General features: G+C 39.1%; 1 protein-coding gene across 1 annotated transcript in view; it reads right to left on the bottom strand.

The window, feature by feature from the left end:
* The window catches only part of SNW1 (SNW domain containing 1), a 38,401-nt gene that overhangs the window by 12,925 nt on the left and 11,814 nt on the right, over window positions 1-13,662 (bottom strand). Inside the window, exons 4-8 of the mRNA XM_081104774.1 lie at window positions 3,036-3,131; window positions 2,837-2,943; window positions 1,720-1,824; window positions 865-934; window positions 140-205 (exon numbers count right to left, since the gene is read on the bottom strand). Coding sequence (XP_080960900.1) covers window positions 140-205; window positions 865-934; window positions 1,720-1,824; window positions 2,837-2,943; window positions 3,036-3,131 — 444 coding nt within the window. The remainder of the gene's footprint in view (window positions 1-139; window positions 206-864; window positions 935-1,719; window positions 1,825-2,836; window positions 2,944-3,035; window positions 3,132-13,662) is intronic.

Below are 13,662 nucleotides of genomic sequence, written 5' to 3'. Positions count from 1 at the left end.
CTCAGCTAAGTGAGATACTGAGGTTTCACCTAAAATTATCCAGGCTGAAGCTCAAAGTTATCCAGACTGAGGTTCCTTTCCTGGGTGTTTTCCAGTAGGTTGTAATACTAAAAGACTGATTATATAACAACATCATTACCTTTGCATTTTTCCAGTTTGAAATACAAGGAGGAATCTTCCACTCTTGTTGTTCCTTCACAGTCATCTGAGTTGAGAAAACAGTAGAAAAGACATTTTTAAATTTATAGTCTAGCTAAAAACCCAAGTGTACTCGTTCTTCAAAGGCAGACAGATATACGGATGAATTTAGTCAAAGACTAAAATTCCATTTGATTGGTAGCTCTATATTCTATGTTCCTACATCATGAGGTCTAGTAATAACTTTAACATAAAAAATGGAAAATAATCTATAAATTATTTTTGACAGTTATAAATAGTGGTTAGTATTTTTCCATACTTAAAGTGATATAACTTCTTTCAGATGAATACTTGTTCTTTAGTTGGGTCATAAAACATTTTTAAAAGCCACTCAGATGATCAATCAGAGACCTAACAATTCCAGGTGCTTACTTCCTATAACTATGATAACATCCTTCATGTCAAATAGCAGACCCTACTCATCCATTAAAAACAGGGGCTAAGTTAATAATAAAACTAATAACTAACATTTTACATACATTTTCATAAGCACTCTGCAACTACACATTATATCCTTAAGTGGGTCCCTATTTGTTCTTGAAAAACAAATTAAGAAAGAAAACAATACATAAGTTTAAAGGCATTTAGACTTTATTCTACAGGAAGTTATTTATAAAATTAATAACCATGAGTCCAAAATAATCTTTTACAAATAGCAAAGATTACCTTTCGGCTAGGAGAATGCATGACAGGTGCAGGAGGAGAAGGTGGTCCTCGGGGAATTTTCTTATTAATCCTGAAACATAAATCAAAGCACAACTGTAGAGTGATACATTTGTTTCCCTTTTAGTTAGTTAAGTCTCAAGTCTCCCCCCTCATTGTTTATTATGTAAAGCTTCAAACACATACAAAAACAGAGAGTATACAAAGAATGTTCATCTTCTTATACAACAGTCACTCAGCTTCATCAATTATTAAAACATGGCCAACTTGTCATCATCACTACCCAACTCATCTCCACAATATTATCATTTCATGGAGTAATATACTTTTTTCCTATTTAAAAATCAGCTTTATTTAACTACAACTGACATGCAATTAATTATAAATACATATTTACAGGGTACAATTTGATTAAGTTTTGACACAAGTATATATTTGTGAAACCATCATCACAATAAAAATAGTGAACATACTCATCACCTCCAAAAGTTTCTGTGTGCCCTCTTATTCATATCTCCTCTGCCGTGCCCCCCTTCCTCCCCACAGGCAATCACTGATCTATTTCCTGTCATTACAGGTTAGTTTGCATTTCCTAGGGTTTTATATAAATGGAGTCATACAGTATGTAATTCTTTTTGTCTGGCTTCTTTCACTCAGCATAATTATTTTGAGATGCATCCATGCGATTGCATATTATTAAAATTTTATTCCTTTTTATTGCTCAATAAAATTGCTCATTCCATGTATAGATGTCCCACAATTTGATATCCATTCACCTGTTAATGGACAATTGGGACGTTTCTCCTGGGACATCTTTTTAAAGACTAGTGGTTCATTCACATGAAGCCACCTACTTACTTGAACCTTGGAGGTTCCATTGGATCTTTCTGCATTTCCACCATACGAATAACCCTCTGTTTTGCTCCAGAGTTGAAAGCCACTCCTTGCTGAGATGGTGTGTATCTGAAGAATACAAATGGAACTAAAGGTATAACTATAGTTCAAACTTTCAATAGGTATTTTTCTTCTACTACAATCCTAAGATAAACTATTGTCAATTCCTTGCACAAAATATTAACAGAAAATTGCAAAATATTTAGGCAGAGGAGATAGCAACAGAGATAAGAGAACTAACAGCAATTATGAGTTACAAGCAAGATGTAAACTAAAGTCATATTAGTTTGCATCTCTATCCATTTTCCACCATGGAAGGCACAATGTTCAATTTCAGAGATAAGAGATCTAGAAAATAGTACCTATTTTGTAAGTCTGCATTTGAGGAAAAAACGATCCATAACATTCTCAGCAGGCAACTACAGTCAGGAACTTTTCACTGATTATAGGTTGTAAAACGGAGAAAGAATAATGGTAGCAGCCCTACCAGCTCCTAATTTTCTCTTAATATGTATTTGTGAATTATCCCTCCACACAAAAATTTCATTGAGTGAAACACCTCAAAATTTAGAAGTATGATAAGGATGTCTATTATTATTAATTATCACCATTATGCAATATATTATCATACTATTTTTTTTTTTTCCGATGCAAAAGTAAAGAGTCTTTATTCGAGCTAGCTTGGCTCCCCGACGCAGCGGCTATCATACTATTATTATATAAGTATTACATTATATAACATTAACAACATATTAATATTTATATTACATAAATATATAATGCCTATTGTATATAAATGGAAAAATTGTAATTATGGTTTGGATCATATACTGTAAGTAACTGTTAATTTCTAGAAACAAAAAAATATTTTGAAAATAGCAGAACTAATATCTTAAAAGTGATACCTTAAAAATGTTTTTTTTTTCTGCTTTCAATTGTCTGCACAGAGTCAATAGACTTTAAGTCATTATTTAAAAATTGCATTTACAATTGTGACTAAGTAGAACAGTGAAAGAATACCAGGATCCCCCACCCCAATCAAGTCTGACATGAAACTAAGACTTCCAGGCATGATTCCTACCGGATATACTGAGCGGGAGCCAGTTTATCAGCTGCTCGAACTGGCATGGCTGCAGCAACCTTCTGTGATACAGATTTTTCTAAGGCCACCCTTGTCTTTTCTGTTATCTGAAATATGAAACATGGCATTGAATGGTTTGAAAGTTATTTTCAATGAGTTTTTACATCTTTATTAATTCTATATAGCAATTCCCAGTTACCTCTTTAATAGCTTCTTCATCAGGTCTTTGCAGGTCTGGGTCATCTGCATTCATGACCTCCTTGGGAACCAGGTCAGTGTACTTGCTATAAATGACCTAAAATGTTTAAGCATAAGCAAACTTTAGAAAATCAAGGAATGAAGAGAAGGAATCTGTCCAGGCCGGTGTGGCTCAATTGATTGGGTATCATCCTATGCACCGAAAGGTTGCCAGTTCGATTCTAGGTAGGGGGCGTACAGGAGGCAGCTAATTGATGCCTCGCTCTCACATGATGTTTCTGTCTCTCCCTTTTCCTTCCTCTCTCTCTAAAAATTAATGAAAAACCTTAAAAAAAAAAAAAAGCAACATCATTAAGTCATTTCAGAAGTCAACATGTCCTCTCAGCAAACTTATAAATTAGGACAAAGATTCGGTCTTTGAGATTTTAAAACCAAAAAAGCTTAAAATATATTCACAAATTGCTGCCCTGGCTATTAAGTTAATAATTTTCCTTTGACCTCATGCATTTAAATTATTTGAGATCTTCAAATCAAGTCAGTGTCCAAATACATTGTGCCAACAAAACCTTATGCATCAGTGATCCCTACTTTTGAGGCTCACTAGGACTTGAAATTAATGATGATATAAATTGCCTATGGCACCATTATCTTGGATTATAATCTCATCTGAATTTAAGTCAGGTTACCAAATAACTTCCAAATTCATTGGGCCTAAAAATTTCATTGACCTCACCCTACTCAGAATGTTTGTTTTTTTCTGGCATTAACTCTATTCATAGACTAAGAAAAGGAACATGAGCCACTGTCATAAATCCCAGAACATACCCTAGCCAGTTTGGCTCAGTGGATAGAGTGTCAGCCTGTGGGCTGAAAGGCCCAGGGTTAGATTCCAGCCAAGGGCACATGCCCGGGTTTCAGGCTCAATCCCAGTAGGGGGTGTGCAGGAGGCAGCCAATCAATGATTCTCTCTCACCATTAATGTTTCTCTCTCTCTCTCTCCCTCTCACTTCCTCCCTGAAATCAATAAAAATATATATTAAAGAAAAGGTCCCAGAACACATTCTTCCATGAAAAAAACCCAAAAACAAAACATTCTATCTATACAACATATTTTACACTCATTACCCAAATTCAGGACTGCTATTTGATTTCTACTAGGCCAGTGGTCGGCAAACTGCAGCTCATGAGCCACATGCAGCTCTTTGGCCCCTTGAGTGTGGCTCTTCCACAAAATACCGACTTCTGCGCATGGGCCACGAAGTTTCAATCACACTTTACATGCGCGCCCGCACGTGGTATTCTGTGGAAGAGCCACACCTAAGGAGCCAAAGAGCCAACTGCGGCTCGTGAGATGAAGTTTGCCGATCACTGTACTAGGCTCAACATGGTTTCTATCAGGCTGACAATGATGTGGTAGGCCCCTGACAAAAAAAGAGAATATTATGTACTTTCATGCCCATCTATACTTCTCTAATCCTATATCTAATAAAGAGGGAATATGCTAATTGACCCCCACACCATCGCAAAGATGGTGGCACCCACAGCCAATAAGAAGGGAATATGCTAATTGACTGCCATGCCCTCAAAGATGGTGGCGCTCACAGCCACAAGTGAGCGGCACTCACAGCCAGTCCCCTCAGCCCCGCTGCTCACCTGCCTCTGGAGTCCCCCAGCCTCCTCAGCCCCCAGCCTCCCAGGGCCGGCCCGAGGTGCAGGGAAGCCTCGGGTGGCGACTGCCCAGCCGCCCTGGGCCGCCTGAGCCTCAGGTAACCAGGGCGGGCCGAGGCTTCTGCTGCTGGCAGTGGCAGCAGCAGAGGTGTGATGGGGGCATCACCTTCCCCTGACGCCGGGTCGCCTCCCGCCCGAGGGCTCCCGGAATGTGAGAGGGGGCAGGCCGGGCTGAGGGAACCCCCGCTCTAGTGCATGGATTTTCATTCACTGGGCCTCTAGTGCTTTCATAAAAACTTACATGGCCCTGGCTGGCTTGGCTCAGTGGATAGAGCGTTGGCCTGTGGACTGAAGGTTCCTGGGTTCGATTCCAGTCAAGGGCATATGCCTGGGTTGCAGCTCAGTCCCCAGTAGGGGGTGTGCAGGAGGCAGCCAATCAATGATTCTCTCTCATCATTGATGTTTCTATTTCTCCCTCTTCCTTCCTCTCTGAAATCAATAAAAAATATTTTTTTAAAAGAAACTTACATGGCAAATTTTGTAGGAAAAAAGAAGTGGTACTGAAAATTTAACAAATAATCACCATTGTACATTTTGCTGCTTAAGCCAGAAATTCTTTGACACAAATAAAAAGGACAACTTATGAATATGAAAGAAAACCAGATTTCTGGGTACTTGAGATCTTCAAAAATTTTCTGCAGAAAAAAACTGTTTACTATAGAAGACAAAGTCTTATATCAATAATTGTATTCTATTATAACATTCCTTAAAATTGCTTAAAAACTGCATGGTAGTCTTACCTTCTTACTACAAACAACAGAGCAAAAAAACACTTTATGGCCTATCTGACCTGATCTGGCTTTGCCTACAGCTTCAACCTCCCCCTGTATCTCTTACTCCCTCATTCATTATGCTTCACTCACATGGCTCTTCTGTTTTTTGAACACAATATACTTTCCCCCAATTCTGAGCCTTTATAAAGTGTTGTTTCCAGTTCTTCAAGTGAGTGCTCAATCTCTAAGTCTCAGTTCACAGGTCATGCGTGCATTGGTGAGGCATCCCCTGGCAATACTCACTAAAGCAGCAACCACTCCCCACCCAGTCATTCAGTGTCAAGCACTCTGTTTAGTATCTTCAAAGCACTGCTCACAGTATAAAATTATCTATTTTACTTGTTTATCTCTATCCTCTACTAAAGTAATAGCAGTAATAAAAGCTACCATTTATTAAGCACTTACTTTGTGCCTCTGTTCCTTTGCTTTATATATATAACTAATTTAACTTTCATATCAACCCTATGAGGTATGCACAACAATTATACCTACACTAGAGGCCCGGTAAATGGATTTCTGCACAGGTGGGGTCACTTGGCCTGGCCTGCAGGGATCAGGCTGAAACCGGCTCTCCGACATCCCCCGGGGGGGTCCTGAATTGCAAGAGGGCGGTTCTCAGGTGACGCACCCCAGAATCAGGCTCCCTCCTCTCTGGTTCTGGGTGCATCACTCGAGAACTGCAGCTGCCAAGTCACCGCAGTTCGGCAGCTTCTGCATTGAGCGTCTGCCCCCTGGTGGTCAGTGCACGTCATAGCTACCGGTCGGATGGTCAAACAGTCTGACAGTCGCATAGGCTTTTATATGTATAGATTACAGATGAGGAATCTCTTATTCATAAAGTATCTCTAGTGCCTATAACAATATCTGGTCCACAGGAGGTATTCAGTCAGTATTTGTTGTACAAATGAATGAATATATGAATTTTAGAAATGATCTACTCGATGCTAGAAGTGAGTATATTTTAGGCCCTGCAGAACATTCTCTATAAGCTGTTGATTTCCCAGAAAAAACTGTCATGGTGATAGATCGAAATCTCTAGTTTTTTTTAATTTTTTATTTTTTTTTTAGGAATTAGACAAGTAACAGGTAAGAAACTATAGATGACAGACCGCAAAACATGTACTATTGATATGTGAGCTACTAGTGTCACCATCTTTTCAGAGGTCACATTTGGAAGTGATCCTAAAGCTCACTCTAGTGGGAAGAATGAGACTCAGTGCATTAAGATCATGCAGCTGGTGCCCTAGCTGGTTTGGCTCAGTGGACAGAGCATTGGCCTGCGGACTGAAGGGTTACGGGTTCGATTCCAGTTGGACACATGTCCATGTTGTGGGCTCAACCCCCAGTAGGGGGCGTGCAGAAGGCAGCCAATCAATGATTCTCTCTCATCATTGATGTTTCTCTCTCTTTATCTCCCTTCCTCTCTGAAATCAATAAAATATACACACACACACACACACACACACACACACACATAAAAAGATCATGCAGCTGGTAACTGACTACAAAAAGTCTCATTTTTTCAGGATGGAAAAATCTACATGACAAGAATCTAAAATTATATAACAATACTCTTAAAATAATACCAAGGCTATGAAGAGTTAACTACTTTTACACAGCAATCATTACAGGAAGAGATTCTGAGTAAATGGCTCCCTGGTAGTCATATATGCTCAACATAAAGTTTCAATACTAATTTAGCATACAAGAGCCATTTGCTGCTTCTTATTTGGGTATTCCAAAGTTAATAACCCTTTAAATGAGCATCAATAAGATTCTAGCATCTCACAAAGACAAGTGAAGGACATCTGAAGAGCAAGATTTCTCCATGGTAATTAACTATAAAACCCCCAATTTTTTTGCCAGAGAACCAAATGTGCTGAAGAAAATCAGTATATCCCAGGAGGCAAAGGAGCTGGGGAGGAATATCTGAAAAATAGAATATATTCTTGAAGGTATCAGGAGGACAAATGAGCTTTGTGAAAAGATAAAGCAATAACTCATCTGTGAAACAGGTTTTTTTTAGTACTGAAAACTGGCAAAGAACTGGATTGACTAAAAGAACAAGCCTATCAACATATTCACCATTTCAGAGGTAGAAAGAAAACACTATCTTTTGGCTTAGCTAGTTTGTGAAATCACATGGAAGGGTAATAAATAACATAGAAAATTATCTTGGGGTTAGTTTAAAGTTGTTGGATTTTGGGGGGCAGGAGAGGTTGAAGGCATTCTTTTAGGTAGTAACATGTAACATTTCCTATGGAACTATTTCAACAGGAAAAATGTAAACACCAAGGCTTTTTATGTTAAGACTTATCACTCAAGTCACAACTGAAAAAATCTTGGAAGTTCTATCAATATTTATTTCAAGAGATCTTTTCCTTCTCAATTTTGTATTTTGAATAAATCATGTACACAATATTTACTCTACATGGAGAGAGATCAATGGCCTTAGTCTTGTCCTAGAATATTATCCCTTTGGAATCCTTCCTTGTTCTTCACCTCTTACAGCTAGGGCTACAATTTTCCATTCTTGCTCTTTCACTATTAATATTTCAGTGAGAACTCCCTGGTTTCTGAAGAATACCCTTTGCTATAAATCAGAAATCTTTGTATATACTGCAAATTCAATAATCCAATAAACTATTTTCTTTTCTTTTTTTTTTTTTAAATATATTTTATTGATTTTTTACAGAGAGGAAGGGAGAGAGATAGAGAGTTAGAAACATCGATGAGAGAGCAACATTGATCAGCTGCCTCCTGCACACTCCCTACTGGGGATGTGCCCGCAACCCAGGTACATGCCCTTGACCGGAATCGAACCTGGGACCTTTCAGTCCGCAGGCCGACGCTCTATCCACTGAGCCAAACCGGTTTCGGCCCAATAAACTATTTTCATCCTATGTCAAGGATTCTGCATATCAGTCTCCTGAATAAGATTTTTAAAACCCCATTTTGTACATTTAGTAGCCAATTCCTTCTTCCAAACTAGGAAAACCAGTTTTAAAACAGGGTATTGCCGAAACCGGTTTGGCTCAGTGGATAGAGCGTCGGCCTACGGACTGAAAGGTCCCAGGTTCGATTCCGGTCAAGGGCATGTACCTGGGTTGCGGGCACATCCCCAGTAGGGGGTGTGCAGGAGGCAGCTGATCGATGTTTCTCTCTCATCGATGTTTCTAACTCTCTATCTCTCTCCCTTCCTCTCTGTAAAAAATCAATAAAATATATTTTTAAAAAAACAAAAACAAAAAAAAACACACACACCAAAAAAACAGGGTATTGCTGCCATCTCCAATTCCCCTCCCCCCAGTCCTTTGTAAATACTAATATAAGAGGTATTTCTAGTTAAATCAATGGGATGGGGTAGGGCAATACTGGCATTTAACAGGTAGTGCCAGTTATATTAAATGTATACAATGCTCAAGACAGTCCCAAACAATCAAGAATTGTCCCCCCTCCAAATGCCAATGCCTACTGGGTGCTCAGCTAATGCTGAATTATTAAATGCAGTAAAAAACTCCATGTTAAATAATCTACTTTTTAAAAAATTAAAAAAGTACATATTGATTAAATTTGTATAAGAAATTTAAATGCATACTCCAGAGTATAAAGTCCAGCAAGAAAATACATCCACGAAAAGCAATGTTAGAACAGTCCAGGTAGTCAATCTATTCAGTATCTGTCTTCTCAATTCATTGAAAGCTCTATTCATTATTTTAAACAATCTTCTTTGTTGTTGTTATTTTTAAGACTTTATGTTTTTAGAGCAGTTTACGGTTTACAGCAAAATTAACAGACAGGTAGAAATTTCAACCCCCTACCCTACACATGTATAGATTCTCACATTAGGGTCAAGATTATTATGAACCTGAGTGGTACCTCTGTACACTACTAGTTTGGGGTTCATTTCTGGTGCCTGTGTTATGGACAAACATGTAATGCTTTTACTGTATAAAGGAACAATACTTGAGAGACTGAAATCTAAAACAGTTCAGTTTTAACATTTCTACTTTACTTTCAACACAAGAGTATCACCAATGTACATGGTTATTAGAGAAGAAAAAAACACCAAAAACTTCCAGACATACTCTGGAAAGCGGATAAAATTTGTGGTTGCCAAACTTGAAATATAATGCATAAGGGCTAAAACTCTATTTCACTCAAAATTACACAACCTGCCAATGCCAAATTATTGTCTTAAAGGCTGCTTTATCCTAACAGACAGGAGAAGAGAGGCAGCACATTATCAATAAATAGGGATTATTCCACAGAAGGAGAGATGCACCAGAACAAAGGCAGCTGGAGCCAAGTGAAGGCCTCGACGGGTAAATTCTAGTACATGTCCTGCATGCACAGGGACCTAGTTTCCTTTGCACAAGTGGACTATGCTTCTTTACTGGCGTCAGAGTAGTTTCCGTTAGTCAGTGAAAACCGCTTCATTCCTGCAACCACACACTGGTGAATGGCACTGTGTCAAGTTGCCAGATACTAAGTTAGATGCCTAAGAGGAAAATACAAAGATATAATCTCTGATCTCTAAGAGGTTATAGTTAATGACATAGATCATTAGTGAATAGATAATTACAACAGAAGGTTATGACTGCTACAATGGAGTAAACGGAATAGGGAGGAAGGATACCCAATCTAGCCAGGAAGATAAGGGTGGGTATCCTGGAAAGTGACGAGTTGCAATTTGAAGCAATAGATTTACACAGAGATTAGGGGGCCTTTCTAAGCATAGGGCTTTACCCATGGGAAGTTCCCAAGGTAAGAGAGAATGTACCATATTAGGAGAACTGCAAGTAGTTCCTTATGGCATTTACAAGGAATGCCCAAAAGTTATTTCTTCTCTAACTACCACCTACAATGGTGATTATTTTGTATTGAAAACAAATAGAATGGCTAACACTGGACTTTTTATTTTTAGATTTCAGTATCCTGGTCATGAAAGTTGAGGCTAGGCTAGGAAGGTAAACAAGGGGTCAAATATGCCATAAGGAGCTTAGCTCGTTCTTACCCTAACGGCCATGGAAAGATTTCAAGAGTGCAAGATTTCAAGAAGAGAAAGATAAACAGATAAACATGCATGAACTTGTTTTTTCAGGCAGGCAAGACAAATGCCAAGGAGATGGGTTCAGGATCTGTTGCAGTAATTCTAGCAAGAAATGATAGGGGCCTGGGTTAAGTAGCAGAGAAAGGAATGCACTTGAGAGGTGTTAAGAAAATAAGATAGATCACAGTGACTAAACAGATGGAAGGTCTGAGGAAAACACAATGGAATGCTTGTTAACCAAAAGTTCTTTAGAGAACATACTGGCATATGTATCACACTTGATATTTGAATATCCTTTGACCCAATAAGTCCAATTTATTTTTTTATTTTAAATTTTAAAAATATGGTTTTATTGATTTCAGTGAGAGGGAGAGAGAGATAGAAACATCAATGATGAGAGAGAATCATCAATTGGCTGCCTCCTGCACACCCCCCTGGGAATCGTGCCCTCAACATAGGCATGTGCCCTGACCAGGAATTGAACTGTGATCTACTAGTTCATGGGTTGACATTCAAACACTGAGCCACACTGGCCGGACTAAGTCCAATTTATTTTATACAAATACTCATGTGCTAAAAAGATGTTTATGGATCTTGAATAAAATATAGTTTGTGAAGCTAAAAACCTGGAAAGCACCAATGCTTTAAAAAAAAACTAGGGAGTAAGCACACCATGGAATTCTATAGATATTTTTTAAAAAATGAAGTCGATCTGTATGTACCAACAAAAACCTTCAAAATATATAAAGTAAAAAAAGCAAGTGTATGAAGTTATGGGTATTAAAATCTTATTCATGTAAAAAAAGGTATATATGTTTGCATTTGTGTATGTGAGTGTAAGTGAAGTGGGAATACATATACATATATACCTAAATCCATAACAAAGGTTTGGAAAGATACGTATCATTATAGTAACAGTAGTTACCTCTGGGAAGTAAAGTGGGAGAAGTAGGCAGGACTGTATGTATATATTTATGTAATACTGGTATCTTTTACCATAAGAATATATTAGTATATTTTTTTATCAATAAAATGGGGAAGGGGGGGAAGACTCCCAGGCTTTTAGGAAGTCAATTAGGAAGGTACTATAGCCAATCACTGAGAGAACAAGAAAGGTATGCCTTTAGTTTTAGATTTGATTGGGCAGTACTTGGGGAAATCTAGATAGATCTGCCCTTATAAGGACCTAGAGTACAGAAGAGAAAGCTGGGCTGAAGACACAGATTTGACAATCATCAGCACATGATTGACATTTAGCCAAGGTACTAAATTAGATTAGTCAAAGAGAACTGGGGGGGGAGGGGGCACCACTCTGCCATCGATCGGGGTGGGAGAATCCAATCACGGTCCGGCCGGCCATGGGGAGGAGCCACCCCTGGCCCCGCCCCCTGATCAGGCCAGTTCACTGGCCACAGTGGGCATCATATGACCGGTCGTTCTGGTCATTATGAATGCTGGCTTTTTATATATATTGATAAGATAGATGGGGAGTCACCTTGTTAAGCTGACAGTGGATAGACAGGCATAGGAGTTAAAGCTTAGAGCAGTGGTTCTCAACCTTCTGGCCCTTTAAATACAGTTCCTCATATTGTGATCCAACCATAAAATTATTTTTGTTGCTACTTCATAAATGTAATGTTGCTACTGTTATGAATCGTAATGTAAATATCTGATATGCAGGATGGTCTTAGGCGACCCCTGTGAAAGGGTCACTGGACCGCCAAAGGGGTCGTGACCCACAGGTTGAGAACCCCTGGCTTAGAGGAACACAGGGTGTGCTCTCCCTCCTGGGAGCAGGCCAGTAGTACCTTTCTTCCTTCTCAGGCGTGCATCTTCTAAACCAGTGGTTCTCAATCTTGGCTGCACATTAGAATCACCTGGGAATCTTTTTAAAATCCTTATTTCTGGCCCTCATCCTCCGGAAATTCTGTTTCTTTCTTATGGGGTGGGGCCACAACATTAGTAACAAAGAAACAGAATTTCTGGAGGATGAGGCCCAGAAATCAGGATTTTAAAAAAGATTCGCAGGTGCCGTAACCGGTTTGGCTGTGGATAGAGCGCCGGCCTGCGAACTGAAGGGTCCCAGGTTTGATTCTGGTCAAGGGCATGTACCTTGCTTTCGGGCACATCCCCAGTAGGGGGTGTGCAGGAGGCAGCCGATTGATGTTTTTCTCTCATCGATGTTTCTAACTCTCTATCCCTTTCCCTTCCTCTCTGTAAAAAATCAATAAAATATATTTAAAAAAAAAAAAGATTCCCAGGTGATTCTAATGTGCAGCCAAGGTTGAGAACCACTGTTCTAAACTCTAAGGGACCCCATGAGATTTACACCAGGGAGCAATGGGCAGCAGCAGTTTGTCCCAAGCTAACCCCCTGAACCTGTCTCCAAGGCCTCCTTTTCTCTGACTTTCCAGTAAGCCAAAGCAGCCCCACCTGGACTCACTTCTTTCGTATAACATTTCTAGAGAGAAAAATCAGCTCCACCTAGGGCCTAGGCTTTCTCCTGTTGCTCCTTCTAAGCCCTTCCTTATAAATATACTCTCAGAAAAAAAAAAAAAAAAAAGGCTTGGAGAAACACCCAGTTCAAACCTCAGCTATAAATTGCATGACTACATAATTGTTTTCTTTTTATTTAATTGATTTTAGAGAGAGGAAGGGGGAGGGAGAGGAGAAATATTGATCGGTTGTCTCACACATGTACCCTGACCTACTACCTGGGTATATGCCCTGATTGGGAATTGAACCAGTGACCCCTCGGTGCATGGAACAACACTCAACCAACTGATCCACACCAGTCAGGACTTCAAAATTGTTTTCTCAAAAACTCATCAGCCATGACTAGGAACAAAGGGTTATCATTAGTCTTAGAGGGTAAAATAAAACTGGGAGAGCAAGCCAGGTCAGGAAAGCTCTTAAATATTTTCCCCAACATCTTCAATTCTAAAGAGATCTTTTACCTCTATTTGGGGTATTTATCTACAAGAAAAAAACTAGGTATTTTTAAAAACAGTGTCTTGGCTCCAAGTGTAGCTGCTCTGTGATGAGATTATTTTAAGCACATTTTATTTTTGGAC

Source organism: Myotis nattereri (genome assembly GCF_964212035.1).
Source record: "Myotis nattereri genome assembly, chromosome: 1".
In the NCBI taxonomy this organism is placed as follows: domain Eukaryota; kingdom Metazoa; phylum Chordata; class Mammalia; order Chiroptera; family Vespertilionidae; genus Myotis; species Myotis nattereri.
The sequence above is the reverse complement of the archived record's forward strand: the minus strand, read 5'-3'. Positions and strand labels throughout refer to the sequence as shown.